Source organism: Balaenoptera acutorostrata, chromosome 7, assembly GCF_949987535.1.
Source record: "Balaenoptera acutorostrata chromosome 7, mBalAcu1.1, whole genome shotgun sequence".
Lineage (NCBI taxonomy): Eukaryota > Metazoa > Chordata > Mammalia > Artiodactyla > Balaenopteridae > Balaenoptera > Balaenoptera acutorostrata.
In genome coordinates, this window is record NC_080070.1 from 52,563,945 (window position 1) to 52,589,028 (window position 25,084).

General features: G+C 42.2%; 1 protein-coding gene across 6 annotated transcripts in view; it reads left to right on the top strand.

Annotated features, from left to right (window-relative positions):
• The window catches only part of OSBPL3 (oxysterol binding protein like 3), a 208,169-nt gene that overhangs the window by 101,361 nt on the left and 81,724 nt on the right, over positions 1 to 25,084 (top strand). For 3 of the 6 annotated variants that reach the window (XM_007171498.2, XM_007171499.2, XM_057550333.1), the window contains one exon: positions 13,787 to 14,024. The exons of 2 other annotated variants lie outside the window; for them this stretch is intronic. In XM_007171498.2, coding sequence (XP_007171560.2) covers positions 13,929 to 14,024 — 96 coding nt within the window. In that variant the 5' untranslated portion in view covers positions 13,787 to 13,928. The remainder of the gene's footprint in view (positions 1 to 13,786; positions 14,025 to 25,084) is intronic. One more of the 6 variants, XM_057550332.1, reaches the window with a different exon arrangement.

A 25,084-nucleotide genomic window follows, 5' to 3' on the forward strand; every position in this document is an offset into this window, starting at 1 on the left:
GTTTCTGTTGCGTAGATACGTTCATTTGTGCCATATTTTAGACTCCATATAAAAGTGATATCATATGATGTTTGTCTTTCTGACTTACTTCACTTAGTATGACAATCTCTAGTTGCATCCATGTAGCTGCAAATGGCATTATTTCATTCTTTTTTGTTGGCTGAGTAATATTCCATTGTACATATGTACCACATCTTCTTTATCCATTCCACTGTTTATGGACATTTAGGTTCTTTCCATGCCTTGGCTATTGTGAATAGTGCTGTAATGAACAGGTGTACATGTATATTTTTGAATTATAGTTTTGTCTGGATATATGCCCAGGAGTGGGATTGCTGGATCATATGGTAGTTCTATTTTTAGTTTTTTGAGGAACCTCCATACTGTTTTCCATAGTGGCTGCATCAGTTTACAGTCCCACTAACGGTGTAGGAAGGTTCCCTTTGCTCCACACCCTCTCCAGCATTTGTTATTTGTAACTTTTTAATGATGGCCATTCTGACCAGTGTGAGCTGGTACCTCATTGTAGTTTTGATTTGCATTTCTCAAATAATTAGTGATGTTGACCATCTTTTCATGAAGGCACATAGGTCTTGATGTGTATGTCTTCTTTGTGTCTTTTCCCAAACGGTGTATTCTTTTCTTAGTGAAAATTTCTAAAGTAGGTCTTAAAATAGCCTTTGTTGCCAAATGTTTGGCAGTGCCTTGGTCTTTTATTCTTCCCCATTCTTGGTAGAAATAGGAGTTCTCTCTTCCCTAATTGAGCCTCAGGATGGCATATGTTTGCATGTCTTATGCCCATTGGACTTGTAACTAGAACCCCATTTTCACCTGGGCCTGACCCTACTGTTTCTCCAGGTGGGTGACAGTGGTGAGAGAGGACCCAGCTCATCTCAGAGGCCCAATAAGAGCATTTTTGAATTGACCTAAATGCATCAAGCTTCTTATCCCTGTTGGATTTGGCTACTTGGTGGTTTGTTAAGTGAGAGCAGGTCCCAGAGTGAGTTCTGCTGTGCAACAAACACTTGTATTAGACAGAAAGTGCAAGAGCAGTAATACTTTCTGTTCCTGAAAGCTCAGGGAGGTCCCAGCTCTCTGTCCCTGGGGCACATTGGCAAGTACTTGCAGGAGCAGAAGGACCAGCCCTCCACCAGGCAGATCAGTGGCCAAGGGGGTGGAGGAACCTTCCGGGGAGCCTGCAACTGCTCTATTTCTTAATCCACATGGTGGTTATGTCAGTATTTGCAAATGTAAAAGGTAAACTTTCATAGAATTGTCTGTACACTTAAGATTTGTTCACTTGGGGGAGCTTCAAGATGGCGGAAGACTAAGGCGTGGAGATCACCTTCCTCCCCACACATACATCAGAAATACATCTACATGTGGAACAACTCCTACAGAACACCTACTGAACGCTGACAGAAGACCTCAGACCTCCCCAAGGTCAAGAAACTCCCCACATACCTGGGTAGGGCAAAAGAAAAAAGAAAAAACAGAGACAAAAGAATAGGGACGGGACCTGCACCTCTGGAAGGAGCTGTGAAGGAGGAAAGGTTTCCATACACTAGGAAGCCCCTTCGCGGGCAGAGACTGCCTGTGGCAGAGGGGGGAAGCTTCGGAGCCATGGAGGAGAGCACAGCCACAGGGGTGCAGAGGGCAAAGCGGAGAGATTCCCACACAGAGGATTGGTGCCGACCAGCACTCACCAGCCCGAGAGGCTTGTCTGCTCACCCGCCGGGGCGGGCGGAGGCTGGGAGCTGAGGCTCGGGCTTCGGTCGGATCCCGGGGAGAGGACTGGGGTTGGCGACGTGAACACAGCCTGAAGGGGCTAGTGCGCCACAGCTAGCCAGGAGGGAGTCCGGGAAAAGGTCTGTAGCTGCCGAACAGGCAAGAGACTTTTTCTTGCCTCTTTGTTTCCTGGTGCGCGAGGAGAGGGGATTCAGAGCACCGCCTAAACGAGCTCCAGAGACGGGCGTGAGCCGCGGCTATCAGCGCAGACCCCAGAGACGGGCATGAAACGCTAAGGCTGCTGCTGCCGCCACCAAGAAGCCTGTGAGCAAGCACAGGTCACTATCCACACCTCCCCTCCCGGGAGCCTGTGCAGCCCGCTACGGCCAGGCTCCCGTGATCCAGGGACAACTTCCCCGGGAGAACGCACGGCGCGCCTCAGGCTGGTGCAACGTCACGCTGGCCTCTGCTGCCGCAGGCTCGACCCGCATTGTACCCCTCCCTCCGCCGGCCTGAGTGAGCCAGAGCCCCCGAAGCAGCTGCTCCTTTAACCCCGTCCTGTGTGAGCAAAGAACAGACGCCCTCAGGTGACCTACATGCAGAGGCGGGTCCAAATCCAAAGCTGAACCCCAGGAGCTGTGCGAACAAAGAAGAGAAAGGGAAAACTTCTCCCAGCAGCCTCAGAAGCAGTGGATTAAAGCTCCACAGTCAACCTGATGTACCTGCATCTGTGGAATACCTGAATAGACAACGAATCATTCCAAACTGAGGAGGTGGACTTTGGGAGCAACGATATATATATATATTTTTCCCTTTTTCTCTTTTTGTGAGTGTATATGTTTATGCTTCTCTGTGATTTTGTCTGTATAGCTTTGCTTTTACCCTTTGTCCTAGGGTTCTGTCTACATTTTGTTGTCTTTTTTTCTTTTTTTTAGTATAGTTTTTAGCGCTTGTTATCATTGGTGGATTTGTTTTTGGGTTTGGTTGCTCTCTTCTTTCTTTCTTTTTTTTATTACTTAAAAATTTTTTTTAATAATTTTTATTTTTTATTTTAATAACTTTATTTTATTTTATTTTATTTCATTTCATTTCATTTTATTTTATCTTTTTCTTTCTTTCTTTCTTTTTTTCTCCCTTTTATTCTGAGCCATGTGGATGATAGGCTCTTGGTGCTCCAGCCAGGCGTCAGGGCTGTGCCTCTGAGGTGGGAGAGCCAAGTTCAGGACGTTGGTCCACAAGAGACCTCCCAGCTCCACGTAATATCAAACGGCGAAAATCTCCCAGAGATCTCCATCTCAACGCCAAGACCCAGCTCCACTCAATGACCAGCAAGCTACAGTGCTGGACACCCTATGCCAAACAACTAGCAAGACAGGAGCACAACCCCACCCATAAGCAGAGAGGCTACCTAATATCATAATAAGGTCACAGACACCCTAAAACACAACACCAGACGTGGATATGCCCACCAGAAAGACAAGATCCAGCCTCATCCACCAGAACACAGGCACTAGTCCCCTCAACCAGGAAGCCTACACAACCCACTGAACCAACCTTAGCCACTGGGGGCAGACACCAAAAACAACGGGAGCTACGAACCTGCAGTCTGCGAAAAGGAGACCCCAAAGACAGTAAGTTAAGCAAAATGAGAAGACAGAGAAACACACAGCAGATGAAGGAGCAAGGTAAAAACCCACCAGACCTAACAAATGAAGAGGAAATAGGCAGTCTACCTGAAAAAGAATTCAGAATAATGAGAGTAAAGATGATCCAAAATCGTGGAAATAGAATGGAGAAAATAAAAGAAACGTTTAACAAGGACCTAGAAGAACTAAAGAGCAAACAAACAATGATGAACAACACAATAAATGAAATTAAAAATTCTCTAGAAGGGATCAGTAGCAGAATAACAGAACGGATAAGTGACCTGGAAGATAAAATAGTGGAAATAACTACTGCAGAGCAGAATAAAGAAAAAAGAATGAAAAGAATTGAGGACAGACTCAGAGACCTCTGGGACAATATTAAACTGACCAACATTCGAATTATAGGGATCCCAGAAGAAGAAGAGAAAAAGAAAGGGACTGAGAAAATATTTGAAGAGATTATAGTTGAAAACTTCCCTAATATGGGAAAGGAAATAGTTAGTCAAGTCCAGGAAGCACAGAGAGTCCCATACAGGATAAAGCCAAGGAGAAACACGCCAAGGCACATATTAATCAAACTATCAACAATTAAATACAAAGAAAAAATATTAAAAGCAGCAAGGGAAAAGCAAAAAATAACATACAAGGGAATCCCCATAAGGTTAACAGCTGATCTTTTAGCAGAAACTCTGCAAGCCAGAAGGGAGTGGCAAGACGTATTTAAAGTGATGAAGGGGAAGAACCTACAACCAAGATTACTCTGCCCAGCAAGGATCTCAGTCAGATTTGATGGAGAAATTAAAAACTTTACAGACAAGCAAAAGCTAAGAGAATTCAGCACCACTAAACCAGCTTTACAACAAATGGTAAAGGAACTTCTCTAGGCAGGAAACACAAGAGAAGGAAAAGACCTACAAAAACAAACCCAAAACAGTTAAGAAAATGGTAATAGGAACATACATATCGATAATCATCTTGAATGTAAATTGATTAAATGCTCCAACCGAAAGACATAGACTGGCTGAATGGATGCAAAACCAAGACCCGTATATATGCTGTCTACAAGAGACCCACTTCAGACCTAGGGACACATACAGACTGAAAGTGAGGGGATGGAAAAAGATATTCCATGCCAATGGAAATCAAAAGAAAGCTAGAGTAGCAATTCTCATATCAGACAAAATACACTTTAAAACAAAGACTATTACAAGAGACAAAGAAGGACACTACATAATGATCAAGGGATCAATCCAAGAAGAAGATATAACAATTGTAAATATTTATGCACCCAACATAGGAGCACCTCAATACATAAGGCAAATACTAACAGCCATAAAAGGGGAAATCGACAGTAACACAATCATAGTAGGGGACTTTAACACCCCACTTTCACCAATGGACAGATCATCCAAAATGAAAATAAATAAGGAAACACAAGCTTTAAATGATACATTTAAGATGGACTTAATTGATATTTGTAGGACATTTCCATCCAAAAACAACAGAATACACATTTTTCTCAAGTGCTCATGGAACATTCTCCAGGATAGATCATATCTTGGGTCACAAATCAAGCCTTGGTAAATTTAAGAAAATTGAAATCCTATCAAGTATCTTTTTGGACCACAAGGCTATGAGACTAGATATCAATTATGGGAAAAAATCTATAAAAAATACAAACACATGGAGGCTAAACAATACACTACTTAATAACCAAGATCACTGACGAAATCAAAAAATACGTAGAAACAAATGACAATGAAAACACGACGACTCAAAACCTATGGGATGCAGCAAAAGCAGTTCTAAGAGGGAACTTTATACCAGTACAATCCTACCTCAAGAAACAAGAAACAACTCAAATAAACAACCTAACCTTACACCTAAAGCAATTAGAGAAAGAAGAACAAAAAGAAACCCAAAGTTAGCAGAAGGAAAGAAATCATAAAGATCAGATCAGAAATAAATGAAAAAGAAATGAAGGAAATGATAGCAAAGATCAATAAAACTAAAAGCTGGTTCTTTGAGAAGATAAACAAAATTGATAAACCATTAGCCAGACTCATCAAGAAAAAAAGGAAGAAGACTCAAATCAATAGAATTAGAAATGAAAAAGGAGAAGTAACAACTGACACTGCAGAAATACAAACGATCATGAGAGATTACTACAAGCAACTATACACCAATAAAATGGACAACCTGGAAGAAATGGACAAGTTCTTAGAAATGCACAACCTTCCGAGACTAAACCAGGAAGAAACAGAAAATAGGAACAGACCAATCACAAGCACTGAAATTGTAACTGTGATTAAAAATCTTCCAACAAACAAAAGCCCAGGACCAGATGGCTTCACAGGCGAATTCTATCAAACATTTAGAGAAGAGCTAACACCTATCCTTCTCAAATTCTTCCAAAATATAGCAGAGGGAGGAACACTCCCAAACTCATTCTACGAGGCCACCATCACCCTGATACCAAAACCAAACAAAGATGTCACAAAAAAAGAAAACTACAGACCAATATCATGACGAACATAGATGCAAAAATCCTCAACAAAATACTAGCAAACAGAATCCAACAGCACATTAAAAGGATCATACACCATGATCAAGTGGGGTTTATCCCAGGAATGCAAGGATTCTTCAATATACGCAAATCAATCAATGTGATACACCATATTAACAAATTGAAGGAGAAAAACCATATGATCATCTCAATAGATGCAAAGAAAGCTTTCAACAAAATTCAACAGCCATTTACAATAAAAACCCTCCAGAAAGTAGGCATAGAGCGAACTTACCTCAACATAATAAAGGCCATATATGACAAACCCAACAGCCAACATCGTCCTCAGTGGTGAAAAACTGAAACCATTTCCACTAAGATCAGAAACAAGACAAAGTTGCCCACTGTCACCACTATTATTCAACATAGTTTTGGAAGTTTTAGCCACAGCAATCAGAGAAGAAAAAGAAATAAAAGGAATCCAAAGTGGAAAAGAAGAAGTAAAGCTGTCACTGTTTGCAGATGATATGATACTATACATAGAGAATCCTAAAGATACTACAAGAAAACTTCTAGAGCTAATCAATGAATTTTGGTAAAGTAGCAGAATACAAAATTAATGCACAGAAATCTCTTGCATTCCTATACACTAATGATGAAAAATCTGAAAGTGAAATTAAGAAAACACTGCCATTTACCATTGCAACAAAAAGAATAAAATACCTAGGAATAAACCTACCTAAGGAGACAAAAGAGCTGTATGCAGAAAATAATAAGACCCTGATGAAAGAAATTAAAGATGATACAAATAGATAGAGAGATATACCATGTTCTTGGATTGGAAGAATCAACATTGTGAAAATGACTATACTACCCAAAGCAGTCTACAGATTCAATGCAATCCCTATCAAACTACCACTGGCATTTTTCACAGAACTAGAACAAAAAATTTCACAATTTGTATGGAAACACAAAACACCCTGAGTAGCCAAAGCAATCTTGAGAAAGAAAAACGGAGCTGGAGGAATCAGGCTCCCTGATTTCAGACTATACTACAAAGCTACAGTAATCAAGACAGTGTGGTACTGGTACAAAAACAGAAATATAGATCAATGGAACAGGACAGAAAGCCCAGAGATAAACCCAGAAACATATAGTCAACTTATCTTTGATAAAGGAGGCAAGAATATACAATGGAGAAAAGACAGCCTCTTCAAAAAGTGGTGCTGGGAAAACTGGACAGCTACATGTAAAAGAATGAAATGAGAACACTCCCTAACACCATACACAAAAATAACCTCACATTGGATTAAAGACCTAAATGTAAGGCTAGACACTATCAAACTCTTAGAGGAAAACATAGGCAGAACACTCTATGACATAAATCACAGCAAGATCCTTTTGACCCACTTCCTAGAGAAATGGAAATAAAAACAAAACTAAACAAATGGGACCTAATGAAACTCAAAAGGTTTTGCACAGCAAAGGAAACCATAAACAAGACGAAAAGACAACCCTCAGAATGGGAGGAAATATTTGCAAATGAAGCAACTGACAAAGGATTAATCTCTAAAATTTATAAGCAGCTCATACGGCTCAATATCAAAAAAAGAAACAACCCACTCCAAAAATGGGCAGAAGACCTAAATAGACATTTCTCCAAAGAAGACATACAGATGGCCAAGAGGCACATGAAAGAATGCTCAACATCATTAATCATTAGAGAAATGCAAATCAAAACTACAATGAGAGGGCTTCCCTGGTGGCGCAGTGGTTGAGAGTCTGCCTGCTGATGCAGGGGACACGGGTTCGAGCCCTGGTCTGGGAGGATCCCACATGCCGCGGAGCACCTGGGCCCGTGAGCCACAACTGCTGAGCCTGCGCGTCTGGAGCCTGTGCCCCGCAACGGGAGGGGCCGCGATAGTGAAAGGCCCGCGCACCGCGATGAAGAGCGGTCCCCGCACCGCGATGAAGAGTGGCCCCCACTTGCCGCGACTGGAGAAAGCCCTCGCACGAACCGAAGACCCAACACAGCCAAAAATAAATAAATAAATAAATAAAGTAGCTATAAAATTTAAAAAAAAAAAAAAAAAAAACTACAATGAGATATCACCTCACACCAGTCAGAATGGCCGTCATCAAAAAATCTACAAACAATAAATGCTGGAGAGGGTGTGGAGAAAAGGGAACCCTCTTGCACTCTTGGTGGGAATGTAAATGGATACAGCCACTATGGAGAACAGTATGGAGGTTCCTTAAAAAACTACAAATAGAACTACCATACGACCCAGCAATCCCACTACTGGGCATATACCCTGAGAAACCATAATTCAAAAAGAGTCATGTTCCACAATGTTCATTGCAGCTGTATTTACAATAGCCAGGACATGGAAGCAACCTATGTGTCCATTGACAGATGAATGGATAAAGAAGATGTGGCACATATGTACAACGGAATATTACTCAGCCATAAAAAGAAACGAAATTGAGTTATTTGTAGTGAGGTGGATGGACCTAGAGTCTGTCATACAGAGTGAAGTAAGTCAGAAAGAGAAAAACTAATACCGTCTGCTAATACATATATATGGAATCTAAACAAACAAACAAAAAAGGTCTTGAAGAACCTAGGGGCAAGATGGGAATAAAGACGCAGCCCTACTAGAGAATGGACTTGAGGATACGTGGAGGGAGAATGGTAAGGGGACAAAGTTAGAAAGTGGCATGGACATATATACACTACCAAATGTCAAATAGATAGCTAGTGGGAAGCAGCCGCATAGTACAGGGAGATCAGCTTGGTGCTTTGTGACCACCTAGAGGGGTGGGATAGGGAGGATTGGAGGGAGGGAGATGCAAGAGGGAAGAGATATGGGGGATTTATGTTTATGTATAACTGATTCACTTTGTTGTAAAGCAGACACTAACACACCATTGTAAAGCAATTATACTCCAATAAAGATGTTACCAAAAAAAAAAAAAAGAGTTGTTCACTTTACTGTATGTAAGTTATGCCTCAGTGAAAAATAAGGGAGGAAATAAATTATTGTCCTTAGGTTGTTCACAGTCTGTGAGCAGCGAAACTATTGTATTTTGTTCGAAGCAGTAATCCTCTTTAGTTAGAGGTTGTCCGTGGAAGGGTCACTGGGAGGGGTGAAAGCACCAAGGGTCTTTCATGTGTACCTGCTTCATCATCTCCTACACCCCTGGATCCATGGCCTGGCCCCTGGCCAGTGTCTGTCTCCCTGCAGGGCTTTCTCTTTGCCATTTTACTTAGTCAGCTAATTGGAGTAGAGGACACCAGACTTTCATGTGATTCCCCTTTGTCAGGGTCCTCTGAGGACTCCTGTGAAGGTCTTTCCTATGGTGACGCCCCCAGGCCAGCCTGCAGGGTCCCCTAGGTTGGACACAATAGCTGCCTCATTCCACGTGACTGCCTTACCTCTCCAGTACCTTAGTCTTGGGCTACTGCTGCCTTCATTCTTTATTCTTTATTCTGCTCTGTTTTAATCATATCCTTTCCCTAGAATTTGACTTCTTTTGCCCTTTAAGCTGCCCCTGGTAATTTTGACTGAATTTCTGATGAAGCTAGGCCGGAAGGTTCTGGGGGATGAAACAGATATATTTCCGTAGGCATAATCTTAAACTTACCTGGGGATGGATGTGGGAAGGGCTGTAGATTCTCACCCTTTCTTTTCCCAGAAGAAGAAGAAGAAGAGACAGGGGTGAGGGTCACAGCAGGTGGTACCTTCAGAGGCCTTAACTCAAAGTACCAATTTAAATGAGTATGGATTTAGCCTGTTCACAGCCCTGGCCTTCATATCCGTTGCCTGTGAAGTGAAATTTGGCAGGGTTAAAAGATAACGATCATTCTTTTAATCAACTGCCTCTAGGAGAGGATTATGGTGTTTCTGTTCTGACACAGTTTCAGAATTCCCATGACTCTTACTTTATGGCCCAAATGCTCTTTTTTGTCCCTTTTGCACATGTCACACACCACCTCTCAACCCATGCTCTCATTGTCAGAATCTCAGCCTTGAAACAAAACAAAACAAAAAACTTCCACACACAAGCAGAGTCCCTTTGTTGATATTCCTCATCCACTGTGGAACCAATTGTCATAGCAATGGTTGTCCCCACAGACATTTCATCATTTGGGGTTTCCATCAGGTGTTTCTTTTTTTCTCTTTCTTAAACAGCAACAGCCAACACTGCTATTAAACAAACTATTAATATAGCTTAACAGCCTCTCTTGGCAGTTTTTAACTAGACTGCATTTGCTTCTAATTTCAGGTACAATTAGTCATGTCTCATAAGTAAAGCTAACTTTATGAAGATGCTGGTGTTGGTTTGCTTTTAGTCTTATTTATTGTTGGATTCAGTACATAATGAATACAGAGATTTGTGTGTGTGTGTGGCGGAGGGGGGTGGTTCTATGAAAGCAACGTGGGAATTGAGTTCTATGCCTACAGGTTCCTTAATTTTATTTTCTGAGATTTTGTTATTTCTCTGCATTGTCTTGGTTTTAGTTTATGGCCTTAACATGCTCATTATTTAAGAAGTGTTAGTGAAAGGCATAGGAGACTTGAGTACTTAATAATTAACCAAAAGTTTGATATAATATTTAACTAGCTGCTTCCTGGACAGCTGTATAACATCCTTCTTTTAAAATTAGACTATGTGAACACTAAGAACCAAATGAATTAGATATAAAAACATTTTTTCTTATTGTTGTTAACGTGCTTGGGAAAGTTGTAGAATTTACTTAGTGTGTCAAATAAAAGTCTGAAGGCAAAACCTAAACATGTTAGTCACCCTTAACTCAGGGCTGTGGGTAAAGGCAGTGGTTCACCCCTAAAGAGCTACAAGGGTGGCAGCCCAGCCAACTACTTGTAAATGTAACCGGATGAGGCAGGTACCAAGTTCGGCTGCTCGCTGCTCGAAAGGCCAATACTCAAGAGATAAGGGTTGGTGGAAATGGAAAAGTTGCTTTATTCAGGAGGCCAGCAATCTGGGAAGGTGGTGGACTAATGTCTTAAGACCGTCTCCAAGTTGCCAGTTAGGAGACAGAGGTCTTAAAGACAGTGTGAGTGAGGGGGCTGCAGGGTGCATGACCAGCTCGTGCACAATCCTCGGGTTGGTTGGCATCAAGGTGAAGTTTTGAGCACCATCAATCTTCCAGTTTCAACAGGCCTGGGGTCTCTGTGCTTGAGGTCAGCAGTTTTCATCTGGTGAGGGTCTGCTTCCTGTAGAAGCAACTCAGGACTGTGTGTCAGGCCTTTGTATCTTTCAAGGAACCGGGAGTTCAGGGACTGCTGATTTATGGTCTAAATTATTACCAGTTTCCTGGCACAGCAGCTATTCTTTGTTTCTACATCTTCACATTTCCTAATCACTAACTCTTGAGCCAGCCTTTTGAGACTCAGCGGAGGCCTGGGAGACTAAGCTTTTCTGTATAAACAAGAGCCAGGCAGAGGACATGGGGAGCGGGGTCTGTCCTGAGAAGGCGCCATGGGCTCTTGCTTTGTTACTTTGCTGCTCCTCGCTGCTGAGGAGGCACAGCTGCAAAACAAGAAAGGGAATAAAGTTTTGGATAGAGAGGTTAATCCTAAAGTCAGCAGAGAGACTCAGTTTCATAAAGGGGTCTCTGCCAATGCCCTGGTCAATCCCCTTCCCCGCCAGAGATCCTCGCCACCTTGGAGATCCGCACTGTGCTGTGGAGGGAATGCGGCATTGCCTCTTCAAAGCTGGCTTATGATGTGCTCCCTCCTGAGTCTTCCTAGTTCAGCTCCTCAGTTCTCTTAGGTCCCAGAGATGGGGCAGTAGCTGTTATCACCAGACCTGGCCATCAAGGCATGCTAATTTCCAGCACCAAGATTAAAGGCCTGGGACCTAGCCTGGATTCAGTCTCTTGCCAGCTGCATGACTGGACAACTGACTTAACTTCTCAGAAACTTGGCTGTTTCCTCTGTAAAATGCAGATAATACCCATCCCATCAGACTTTGATTAAATGAGACACTGTGTGTGGGAAACCCATATTATAGTGCTTGGCAGTAAGTAGTATGGACTCAACAAATGATCATTGATTTAATTACTAATATGCTAATAGATGGTATGGAAAATTCTGCTTTCCCCCATAGTTTTTGTCACATCATGTTATAGTTTTTTTTTTATAAGATGTCTCCAGAAACCTTTGGTAGAACAAATTACCAACCTCTATCCCCCAAAAAACCAGAAAGGGATTTTTTTTTTAATTTAATTTATTTATTTATGGCTGTGTTGGGTCTTCGTTTCTATGTGAGGGCTTTCTCCAGTTGCGGCAAGCGGGGGCCACTCTTCATCGCTGTGTGCGGGCCTCTCACTATCGCGGCCTCTCTCGTTGCGGAGCACAGGCTCCAGACGCGCAGGCTCAGTAGTTGTGGCTCACGGGCCCAGTTGCTCCGCGGCATGTGGGATCTTCCCAGACCAGGGCTCGAACCCGTGTCCCCTGCATTGGCAGGCAGATTCTCAACCACTGTGCCACCAGGGAAGCCCGGGATTTTTTTTTAATTGTAGTAAAATGCATAACATAAAATTAACTTTTTAACCACTTTCAAGTGTACAATTCAGTGACATTTAGTACATTCACAATGCTGTACAACCATCACCATTATCTAGTTCCAGAACATTTTAATCACCATTAAAGGAAACCCCATAGCTAGACTCTATTCCTCAAATCTCCCAGCCCCTGGCAACCACTAATTGGCCTTCTGTCTCTATGGATTTGCCCACTCTGGATATTTCATATAAATAGAAACATACACTATGTGGTTTTTTTGTGTCTGGCTTCTTTCATTTAGCATAATGTTTTCAAGGTTCATTTATGTTATAGCATGTATAACAGAAGTGAATAATAATCCACTGTGTGAATATGCTGTTTTAGTCTGTTTGGGCTGCTATAACAAAATATCACAGTCTGGGTGGCTTATAAGCAACAGAAATTTATTCCTCACAGTTCTGGAGGCTAGAAGTCCAAGATGAGTATGCCAGCATGGTCAGAGGGCCCTCTTCGGGTGGCAGGCTTATCACAGTACCCTCCCGTGGTGGGAGGGGCCAGGAAGCTCTGGGGTCTCTTTCATAAGGGCAGTAATGCCATTCATGAGGGCTCTGCCCTCGGGACCTAACATCTCCCAAAGGCCCCACCTCCTAATACTATCTCATTGGGCATTAGGATTTCAACATATGAATTTGGGTGGAGGTGGCGGTTAGGGGGGAGGTGTAAACATCCAGACCATAGCATATACCATATGTAGTTTATCCATGCATCAGTTGATGGACATTTGGGTTGTTTCTGCCTTTGACTCTTGTGAATAAACAGCATAGCGGTGAACATTCTTGTACAAGTTTTTGTTAGAATACTTGTTTTCAGTTCTTTCGGGTATATACCTAGGAGTGGAGTTGCTGAATCATATGGTAATTCTATGTTTAACTTTTTAAAAACTGCCAAACTGTTTTCAACTACGGCTACACCATTTTGCATTCCTAGCAGCGATGCCTGAAGGTTGCAGTTTCTTCCAACACTTGTTATTTTTCAGTTTTTTGATTGTATCTATCAGGGTTGGTATGAAGTGGTATCTCGTGGTTTGGGATGGTTTTTATAGTACAGATTTTTGTATGTGTCTGGACTCAAAATTTTCTTACTCACGTTCTTAAGCCTATTATATTGCAAAGTTACACGAAAAACCGCCTATACATAATTTCCAATAAGAGATAGGCATAATGCGTCTTTTCCTTCACAGCCCCTGATGTGAGTAACCATCGTGGCTCTGTAATCTGTAGTGTAGATAAACCACTTGTGGGATCAGTGCTAATTATAGATGATGTCTGATGCCTTGTACCTTCTCTCTAATTCTTTTCTCTTTGTTTTAGGGATTTCCTCTGGGTCATCCAAAATGCTTTTAAAACATATTGGATAAAAGCTGAGCCACCTGCTTGTGTCTGACTTCCATACTCTCTGTTCCACTGTCTTCTATGGCATTTTGACTACATCAAGGCCAAGGACCTACTGTTCATGATGAGTGATGAGAAGAGCCTTGGGGTGTCCCCAAAATTGGTCTCACCTTCAAGGAGCACAAGTAGTTGCTCTTCCAAGCAGGGAAGTCGACAGGTAAAGTTTAATGCAAATTTTAAGATGCAAATTTAAATCAAGAAGTTTGCACATTAAAATCTGTACATTTACTTGGGAACTCCTGCTTCTCAGTTTAAGAGCATTTGCTTTTAGTCATATCTTAATTATCTAAGAAGAGTAAATTTTAGATAATTTTAATAATGCAGCTCGAGAGCCTACTGGATGGGAAGAAATGTATTTGTCTCTTTGGATTATTTTACTCAAATTGTTGCAACTGTCCTCCAACACAGATATTGATATTCCTATTTTCTCCGTGAGGAAGCTGAGTCAGACCAACTGAGTTATCTGCCCAAGGACACATAGCTAGTCTATTAAGTGGCAGAGACAAGAAACCAAAGCTCGTTCTGTTTGACTCCAGAGCCCACACTTTCCTTTATACCCTACTAACCAAAACAAAAAAGCTAACAATCACTTTTCCAGTTATTATAATATCCTCCCTCCCTCTTCTTCCTTCACTTTACCAAACCTTTTATGACAGCTTCCAACCACAGAATGCCCCGTTATAACTTTGGGTCTCACCTGCTTTACTTCTCTAACGGGCAAGGGAAGCAAGTCAACAGAGAAGTGGTCAAAAGGAATTAAGTAGGAAGAAGAAAGAAGTGAAACAAAGGACTGAATAGTTAACTCCTAAATAACTATCAGCTAATTATATGTTGCTCCTTGATTTCCTTTCTAAAAAATCTCTGTTAGCAGAATTTGCTCGTTTTAGATCCATGGCAGTAAATGCACATTAATTATTATAATTCTTTCACCTTCAGTTAAGTCAAAAGAGAGTGGGCTGCCCAAAAGCTGTGGGTTTACAACCGAAGTGGTCTTGGAGCCTTTTGAGTGTCAGCTGGCTGTGTTGGCATTGCCTTTCCTCCATGGGACGCACTGGCCTAAGTTGGCTCTGAGTCCTTGGTTCCAGGTTGGAAGCAACAGCCAAGCAGCCTCCCGCCTCAGGCACGTCCACACATTTATGACGCATCACCACGGGTCTTTCCCTTCCAACGTTGCCTGGGACAGGGAGCTTGCCACCTCTCAGTACTGCTTCGTGGCATTAGAATCTATAATTCTAGACAAATTAGATCTTGCCATAGGGGCGTTTGGGGAGCTCTCCAAGATCTCCCCTGAGGGGTTAGGAAGAATAATTTTTTCATCACTGTTATCACTTCCTTCTGGGATTAAAAAAAAATGACTAAGGTTACTCCTTGGCTAACGTATCATGGCTCCGTGGGAGTTCTAGTTTCATGAGGGTAGCTAATCTCACCCACTTTGTCAGCTTTCCACGGGAGTGTTTCTCTCCCTAAGCCAAAAATCTGGTTGGGGTTAGAGCCGAGTATGTGATCTTCCCCCAGCCCTTTGCATTTAGTAACATCTATTGCCATGTCCTCCTTGGATAAAGGGAGAACACGTGATTCATTCAAACAGCCAGTGCTTATAACACCATAGCAACTGGAGCAGTGCAATGAATGAAACTCTAGGACTGAATACCATAGAAACTTTTTTTTGATGTGTCATTTGAAATTGATTGATTTGGTTTTCACAGAACTTTTATTTTTGAGGTTACATCATAAAGAGTAAGAGGAATATGCTTGAGGCCTCACTTTTTTCTGACTTAGAACGCGTTGGTCATTCAGCCGTTCATTCGTCAATTGGTCATCTTTTATATTTAGGATCTCTCACTTTAATTTGCATGTAATGTTGCTTTATGCACATAAACACTTATTTTCCCTCTGTGCCAGAGAAGATGGAGAATTTAATAAGTTCATTCCCGCTTTAGCCTGAGTCTAGTTATAAGGCCAAGTTTAATTTTCAGGAACCATTTTCTTATTCAATCCACTTTCCCATCCTTCTATCAAAGAAAGGTGTTCGGTCGCAGGACTGGCTCAGCTTTTCCCTCTGTGTTGTCCGCCTTGGCAATCCATGTCCATCCCACATCACACACTGTCCCAAGACTGTCTTTTAGTTTCTGAAGGTGCCACAGAGGTACAGGGACCTTGGAAGTTCTTACTTCATGGCTCTTAGGGAACACAGCCATATCCAGGGGTCTCTTGGGTGCTAAATGTAGCGACCATGCTGTGTTTCCAGTCACTTTTCTGGAAAGTACAAGTTCACCATTTAAAACTTCAAGATTTATATAATTTATTTAATTTGAGGAATGTTCACATATAACCGATGAAGATAATCTGTGCAAAAACCTCCTTTTTTTTTTTTTTTTTGGCATTAGAGAGTGCTTGGGTTTTTTTGTTTTTTGTTTTTTTTTAAGATAGTAGTCTTCTTTTAAAAATTTATTTATTTATTTATTTATTTTTGGCTGTGTTGGGTCTTCGTTTCTGTGCGCGGGCTTTCTCTAGTTGCGGCAAGCGGGGGCCACTCCTCATCGCGGTGCGCGGGCCTCTCACCATCGCGGCCTCTCTTGTTGCGGAGCACAGGCTCCAGACGCGCAGGCTCAGTAGTTGTGGCTCACGGGCCCAGCTGCTCCGCGGCATGTGGGATCCTCCCAGACCAGGGCTCGAACGCGTGTCCCCTGCATTGGCAGGCAGACTCTCAACCACTGCGCCACCAGGGAAGCCCAACCTACTTGTTTTTAAAGCTCCAGATTAAAGTCATGTTTAGGTTGTTCTATTCATTCCATCTGGAGGAGATAAGTCTGATGTTAAGTTTATTGGCCATCTTCCTTAATGCTAGTTTTTCTCACATACTTTGGAATTACAGTTTAGGGCGCCATCTTGAACTTGCTTTCCCTGTGTCCTTTCTCTGCACTCACCTGTGATTTTCTATTACCTACTTCCTACCTCTGATGACCCCAGCCCAGAGCCAAGTCTGATATTTGCAGCTGGCGCCTCTGTTCCACATCAACCAGGAGTATATAAGAGCCACCACCAGACCAGCGTGCAGCATGGCCAGGTCCTGGTTGTGAGACTGTCTGCGTCCTACCAGCTCTCTGGATAGGCAGATTTTTAAAGCCTCCTTTCATCATGGTGTGGGGCTTCCCCCTCCACATTCTCTGATTTCCAACAATAAGCTAGCTCAGGTCCCAGCCTTTTCCTGGGGATGGTTGTAGCTTCATTAGCCCACTGAAGTAGGACTCCTGGACGCCTCTGTCTGCAGTATCCTTTGCATTTCTGTTTTGTGTCTTATCCATGAGATATTGAATCTTGTTTTGTTTTGTTTGTTTTCCAAATCACACAGACATATCAAAAAAAAAACCCTACATGTTTATATTTTTATATATTTTTGCTGTTTGGAGCTCGTGAGGTGACAGGGAAGGGGCACTAAATGCATAAACTTGCAGTATAACCTTGGCTGAAAGACTTGGTCTTCTGGAGTCATTTTCGTTTAAATTCTCATCCACCATTGCCAGGTGACATTGGTTCTCTGTACTGTAGCCACACTGGCTTTCTTTCAGTTCCTCCCACTGAATTTGCCCTTGTCCTTGTTTCTTGAACTGAACTTGAACTTGTTTTTCCTATCCCAGAGCCTCCTCATGTAAATCTCAAGAAGCCCTCATTTATGTGTGGATACTCCCCTTTCCAAATATCTGTGTTAGAAGAGCTTGCTTCCTTAATGGACACAATGATGAGACCTAGGTGTTAAGTGTGATCTGTGTTTTTCATTTCTACAAATTGAACCTAAGACAAAGTTTACAACTTACAGCCTTGAAAACCCAAGGAGAAGGGTGCTGTCATCTTTTAACTTAAATACTAGGGCTTTTGAAATTCTAAATATACTATGCCTCATTTTGTCAATGTGGAAACAGCCTTTAAACATAATTTTATCAAGATAATTTTAGAAGGAAGGTATGCCTAGTGATTAGAACTTGAACTCTCCAACCTTGGTTCCACTCAATAATTAATTCTGTAACCTTAAACTCTCTAAGCCTCAGTTTTCTCATCAATAAAATTGGAATAATAATAGTTCTTTTCTCATATGATTATTGTGAGGATTAGAACTAAAGCATTTAATGTAGGGCCAGACTCATAGTAGGTGCTGAGTTAATATTAACGTTTATTTTTATTATTATAGTTAACATTAATTTGAATTTCATTCCTATATGTGGAAAACCTAAATTTTCATAGTGAGTAGTTCTACTTTTTGCCCCCAGAAACTTTTGCAGGCATCATACGTGTACCTACCCATACCTCGTTAGTGTTGTACAGAGGTCCACAAAACTATACAATGTATATATGAATGTATACTTTAAAATAAAATGTATCTTTATACATATTAACAAAGTACTTTTAGGGAAGAATGTAACAGAATGTTTAATATATGAGCTACATTTGATATCTTGAACATACAACATGACCTGTACCTAAAGCAAGTGGAAAAAGTGTTAAATTCGTTTATTTATTTGTTTGTTTGTTTGTTTATTTGGTTTGTGAGATCTTAGTTGCGGCTTGCATCTCCTTAGTTGTGGCACGTGTGCTCCTTAGTTGCGGCTCACTGGCTCCTTAGTTGCGGCACGTGGGCTCCTTAGTTGTGACGTACAAACTCTTAGTTGCAGAATGCATGTGGGATCTAGTTCCCTGACCAGGGATTGAACCCGGACCCCCTGCATTGGGGGTGCGGAGTCTTATCCACTGCACCACCAGGGGAGTCCCAGGCGTTAAATTATTATCCCATTCTGTTCTGCTGGGTTTTGTCCTTGCATGAGTGTCCTTGTGTGTCCTTTCCCCATGCATTCACCTATCTATTGGTAGTAGCTGCTTAGAGCATTGTGTTGAGAAGGATTCTGCAGTTGAGTCTGGGTTCAGTGGGAAAGAGTGCCATGTTTTCAGTAATGGCTCATGGGCATACACAGGGTGAGTGGCAGCATGGGTGCCACATTTGTCACCCCTTAGTGATATTAGAGGGCTGAAATCAAGAGAAAGCTGCTACAGTCTTTATATTCTGCTGTTGGAGGAGCTTCTGGCAAGTGAAGTTCACCTCAGTTCTCCATCTTCTGCTTCCTTTGCAGGGATGTCGTGAGAGAAAATTTAGTATTTTCACTGGCTAAAAGCCATTGAAGCTCATTGGAGAAAGGTCCTCTGTAAATTTAAGAAACAATTACTGATGAGCTCCCTTTACTTTGGTGAATTCTGGAGCCAGAAGTGAGATGTCCTTGTTTCAAGAACTCTGATTCTCTGCACGAGAAGTAGATCTCTTTGAAATAGACCATCCTTTAGATATAGCACCTTTACTGGATAGGAATCTATTCTCCTTGCAGGAAATCTCCAACTAAAGGAACCCAGCTTACACAGAGAATAGGTTGTTGGTCCCTTCTGACTGTCTTCGTCACACCCCATTCCTTGTAGTGTTCTAAGTCAGTCTTTGCTTCACTGTTCTTCCCCACCCCAGGCTTTGGCTCAGCTATCCCCTTTAGCTAGATTAAATCATATGAAACTGTTCTGCCCTTTTGAATTTTGCGATTTTCTTGAAAAGAATCTTCATTTATTGCTTTAGCCCTTTAAAAATAATTTTTATAAAAAATAATATATGCTCTCTGTAGATCATTTCCAACATATATGCAGTCTATGTGAATTGCAATAGTTTAGTTTTAAGTGGCTGCTTGATAGGTCAAATAAAGTGAAGTTGAGAATGACCGTTGGTTGTGGAGGTCATTGGTGACATTGCCGAGTTGCTTCCTTGAAGTGGTGGGCATGAAAGTCTGGTTTAAGTCCGTTCATGAGAAAATAGGAACAGAGGAAGAGGGTACCCCAGTTCTGCCAGGCACCAGACAGGAGTTGAGAGAGGCTTTCACAAAAGTTCTGTTTGGGAACCTTCAGTTTGGCTAATGCCATGCCTAACACAGCCCTGTTCTCTCCTCTCTTTTGATTAATTCATTGGTTTGAAAGAGTGTGTGGTTCTTTGAGTTCTGGGTCCTACTTACACATCTTTTGAGCTCTCACAGCACTGGCACGGGGCTTTGCACATGGCAGATGCAAATTACCAGGCTGAATTTACTGCACACCAGCAGCAAATATCCCTCTATCGAGGGCAGGTTGAAATGCATGGGCAGGTACATGTGGGGAATGGGAGCAAAAAGCCACAAATTCCCCAGCTCCCTCACGCTGGTGACAGACATATGAGGATTTCAAAAAATGAACAAAGACCTCTCCATTGAGTTTTTCCTGGCAAATGATGAAATCCCTAAATACTTTCTAAACCTGGGGTCTCCAGACAAACTGCTCTGTTGGAAAGTATGGAACAGAAGTAAAGACTATCTTTGTTTTAACTGACCTGTATTCACACTGGCTCTGCTTTTTGCTAGCAGGATGACCTTGCCATGTTACAGAAAACCTCTGAGTCTTGGTTCTTCAGCTGTGAAATGTAGATAATTTTGCTTCCTTTTGAAAACTAAATGAAATAATAAATACAGAGTACCTATGCTGCACATGGTAGACATTCGATAAGTGTGGATTAAATGAATGAATGAATAAACATGCGGTTGCTAGGTAGAAAGCTAGCTTTGTGCAATTCACAAAGCTCTATACATATATTAAGTAGGTTAAGGGATGTCTAAGTGGGAGAGAGAATTGCTATTTCAAAACCTGTAAAATATGAGTAATTTCCTCTTGTCTTTTTCCCACTGCCCCTTACATTTCCTTCCTAGAACTTTCAAAGTAACACATTTCAGAAGCCAGATTGTGCTAGAGATGAATGAATAGGTTTTGTCTTTTTTGAAAGAGTTCTGTATGCCCTAATTTTTATTTCTTCAACCAATATCCATTGAGAACCTATTACTAAGAGACCATGAGCAGGGGGATGTGAAGCTACTAAGGATAGGACAGCTGAACACATCACTAAAAATAAGAAATCAACTCTGATTGGGAAGACTGTGGGTTGTAAAGAGAGCATGGCTTCCGTTTTTTTTTTTTTTTTAATTTGCTGTGTAAGTCAGAAATCTGGAACTGAATCCTTCCAAAATAATTAACAAGTGCTTCTCTCATTATTGCAGGGGATTTGAAATGGAGAGATCTATTGCTATGTAAGTCTCCATACAATTATGCAATTTATTCTTGTCACCCTCTTGTCCCTGGGGCCATCTGAGGTGGCCTTTGAGCTCTCCCAGGGTCACCTGATGAGAATTTATTTATGCAGGCTCTTAGATTATGCTGTACTCCAGGGAGCCCAGGGTGGCTGGGCTTGCTGCCAGAACCCTTAAGACACAGGAGTTGAATGGGAGAGAATTTGCCAAGAAGAGTGAATTAAAGCTATAATGTTCAGGTGTTTATAATTTCAGCTCTCTGGGTATTGAAAATATGTAGTTCCATTTATTTCTTTTAATTCATTGTGTCTTTAGACACTGAGATTTACCAGCTGCCTTTTGTAAGTATGGGCTGAATAAACACCACAAGAAAGACCCGTCAAGGAAGAGTGGCTTGGGAATGGCATGACTGTGTCACATGGCTCTATGATGGTCACAGGAAATAAAAGGCAACGAGCATGAAGTTGCTTGAGAGCCAGATAGCCTGAGTTTAAATCTTGGGCTGTTTGTAAGCTGTTTGACCTTGGGCAAGGTCCTTAATCCCCTTGTGCCTTGTGTCACATAAGGTTGTGACAGTTGCTTCAGTTAGAAGAGAGCCAGCACGTAGTGTTATGTAAGTGTTTGGCACATAAACCATTCACCTTCCAGAAGCAGGAGTCCCAGGAGCCCTCAAGCAGTACCACATGGTGACTGATTCCCTGTTTCATCCTTTCAGCTGTGAGGCTGGTGGCACTACGCAGAGGCAGACGGCTTGGCTTCTGTCTAGGCTGCTCTGAAAAGGGTCAGCAAGGGACTCTAGAAGTTAACAAGCATCTGATAGCACCTTTACAGCTCGTGAGATCCTTTCCTACTCTCCTTTGGAGTCTCAAAACAATCCAACGAGGTCTGTATTTTTTCTACGCTGTAGAAAGAAAACAGGGCCCAATTAACTGCCGGTTTAGAGTCACATGGCTAAGAAGTGGTAGGGGGTCAGGCAGCCATCTATTTGAAGAACACTAGGTTTCTTTAGATGCTAGAAAGCTTCTTTAGAAGTTAATTCAAGTTCCACGTGCCCTATGTACAAATGATTGTTGTTTAAACAAACCTCCAGAAGCCAACACTCTGTGAATGCAGGGGCAAGAGTAACACAGATGAGGGAAGCAGCCATAAGGATCCCCCAGGTCTGTTTGTCCAGAGCTGTTATTTTTCTGGTGGCTCCAACAGAGAAAAATAATTAACTATACAGTTCCATCTTCGTTTTTCAGATCCCCCCCTTTCTGAGCCTTTTACATCTCCTTACTGCCTACCTTTTGGTCACACCTATGGTTGTGACATTATGCACTGAAAGTAGGAAGGGCAAAGACCCAACACTCAATTCTCAATATATTTCTACTCTGAGTAAGTCTTGTAAAGAAAAAAACAAACATCTGATACAGGAAGAAATGAAAACTTCAGCTAAAATGATGTATTTGAATTGTCAGGGTTTCCTTGTCACTTTGCATGTCTACAAATGACAGCTGCCTTCCACACTCTGAAGAGCACAAGAAACCAAACTCTTAAAACACTTCTGGAAGTTACTGAACCATCCAAACTGTTTTGCAATTCCAGAATAACACACGTAGCAAATATATTTTGGTGGGTTTTAGAAACACTAGTTTGATAGAAACTACATGGATACCTTAAGAGAATCAGTGTATTTATTCACTTGGCATTGGCCGTAGTGCAGGATACAGGAAGGCAGAACTGATTCAGATGCTTTTGTTGAGAGCACAGCTTACTAGCTTTGCAGCTATTAGATGTTTTTCTAGGAGCTATAGATGCAAATGTGAACCAAAGTGACTCAACAGTTCTTTCCCAGGGAGGAGAAAGTCTGAGTCTACTTCAGTGATGTGATGCTATTAAAATATTGATACTGAAGGCCGAGAAGTGACAGTGTAAGTAGGACAGAGGCAAAACGGGAGACTTCCCTGGAATAATCTGACATCTCTCTAAGGTCCTCTACACCCTGGCCCTACCATCGAGTCCAGCTGTGTCTCCCTCTGCACCTCTACACAAGCTCCCACCACAACCAAAATCACCTCCTCTCTCTTCTCACTCCAGATGAGTCACTTTCCTGGCAGTCTCTGGCCTAGTGGTCCCTCTTGCCCTGTGTAGTAGGCTGAATGGTCCCCCACCCCCAAAGATATGTCTACATCCTAGTCCTAGGAACCTGTGAAGGTTACCTTATTCGGTAAAAGATGTAATTAATTTAAGAATCTTGAGATGAGGAGAACATCCTGGATTATCCGGGTCAGCCCCAAGTTCAGTGACCGGTGTCCTTATAAGAAACACACAGAGAGAAGACAGACATGGAGGAGAAGGTGATGTGTGTGAAGACGGAGGCAGAGATCTGGGTGATGGGAATACAAGCCAAGGAACGCCAAGGCCACCAGAAACCGGAAGGGGCGAGGAATGCTATTGTAGACTGAATGTTTGTGTCTGTGCCCGCCCCACCCCAGTTCATATGTTGAAGCCCTGACCCCCAATATGATGACATTTAGAGGTGGGGCCTCTGTGGGGTAGTTAGGTTCAGATGAGGTCATGAGGGTGGTGCCTTCATCCTGGGATTAATGCCCTGATGAGAAGAGGGCAGACGACAGAGCTTCTTGCTCTTAGGCGTGGAGGAAGAGCAGACAGCGAGAAGGCAGCTGTTTACGGGTCAGGGAGCGGGTTCTCACCAGGAACCGAATCTACCAGCACCTTTATCTTGGACTACCCTCCCAGTCTGTGGTATTTTGTTACAGCAACCCAAGTTAAGACAAACACATTCTCCCTTAGAGTCTCTGGAGGGAGCATAGCCCTGCTAACGCCTTAATTTTGGACTTCTGGCCTCCAGAACTGTTAGAGGATAAATTTCTGTTGCTTTAAGTCACCAACGTCGTGGTAATTTGTCAGGGTAGCCTCAGAAACCCTGCTTCTCACGCTGTGTCAGTTTTTCTTCATATCCCAGCTCAAGTCATTTCGCTAAGGTGGATCTAGCCCTATGTGAGGTTGTGCCTACCCCGGAACAGGAGTCTGTAGCAGGTTTTTGTGAGACTCCCATTCGGCATTTACAAGTTTTCAACCGAGTGGTGTCTCTATTTTTTTTTTTTTTTTATATTTGAATTTTTTTTTTTTAAACTTATTGTTACTTTTTATTTTTTATTTATTTTTATTTTTTAAAGGGAACGCTATTTATTTATTTATTTATTTTGGTTGTGTTGGGTCTTCGTTTCTGTGCGAGGGCTTTCTCTAGTTGCGGCAAGTGGGGGCCACTCTTCATCGCGGTGCGCGGGCCACTCACTCTCGCGACCCCTCTCGTTGCGGAGCACAAGCTCCAGACGCGCAGGCTCAGTAGTTGTGGCTCACGGGCCCAATTGCTCCGCGGCATGTGGGATCTTCCCAGACCAGGGCTCGAACCCGTGTCCCCTGCATTGGCAGGCAGATTCTCAACCACTGCGCCACCAGGGAAACCCGTGTCTCTATTTTTAATGTACGTTAACTTTTTGAAGGCCAGCATTTGGTTTCACATCTTTGCATCTCCAGTACCTACCTGGTGCTAAGCCTTAGACCTTTGAGTTAGAGACTACCCCGTTAGATAGAAGCTCAGTTATAACTAGAATATAGCCTACATAACACAAAAGCCATTCCTTTTTTGATTCATGAGGCTCTCCGGGATCTTAACCTGTTGCTAGGTTCTCATGATGAGAACCAGTTATTCTTATAGAGAGGTGAAAGAAAGTCACTGATGATTTGGACGTTCATTGTGCTAAACTTCTGCCACCTTCTCCTATGATTTTTCAATCATATATGCATTAATTAGCCAGAATGTACCTCTACTTGAATTGTAAATTTCAATTAGCTCTGAAAAAATAGCTTTGAGAGCACTGTGAGAGAGAGTACTGTCGTCCGCTAGCACCATCCAGCAAGGGGGTGGGGTGGGTTTTCTTGAGGAGCTGTGGTTGCCCTGTGCTTGGACTACAAAAGTGTTATATCTGAATACGGAGAGTCAGTGATTCTCACCAGGGCTCAGACGCCAGAGGGCAGAGCTCTATGATATGCCAAAAGAGGTATGATTTTTTAAAATTTA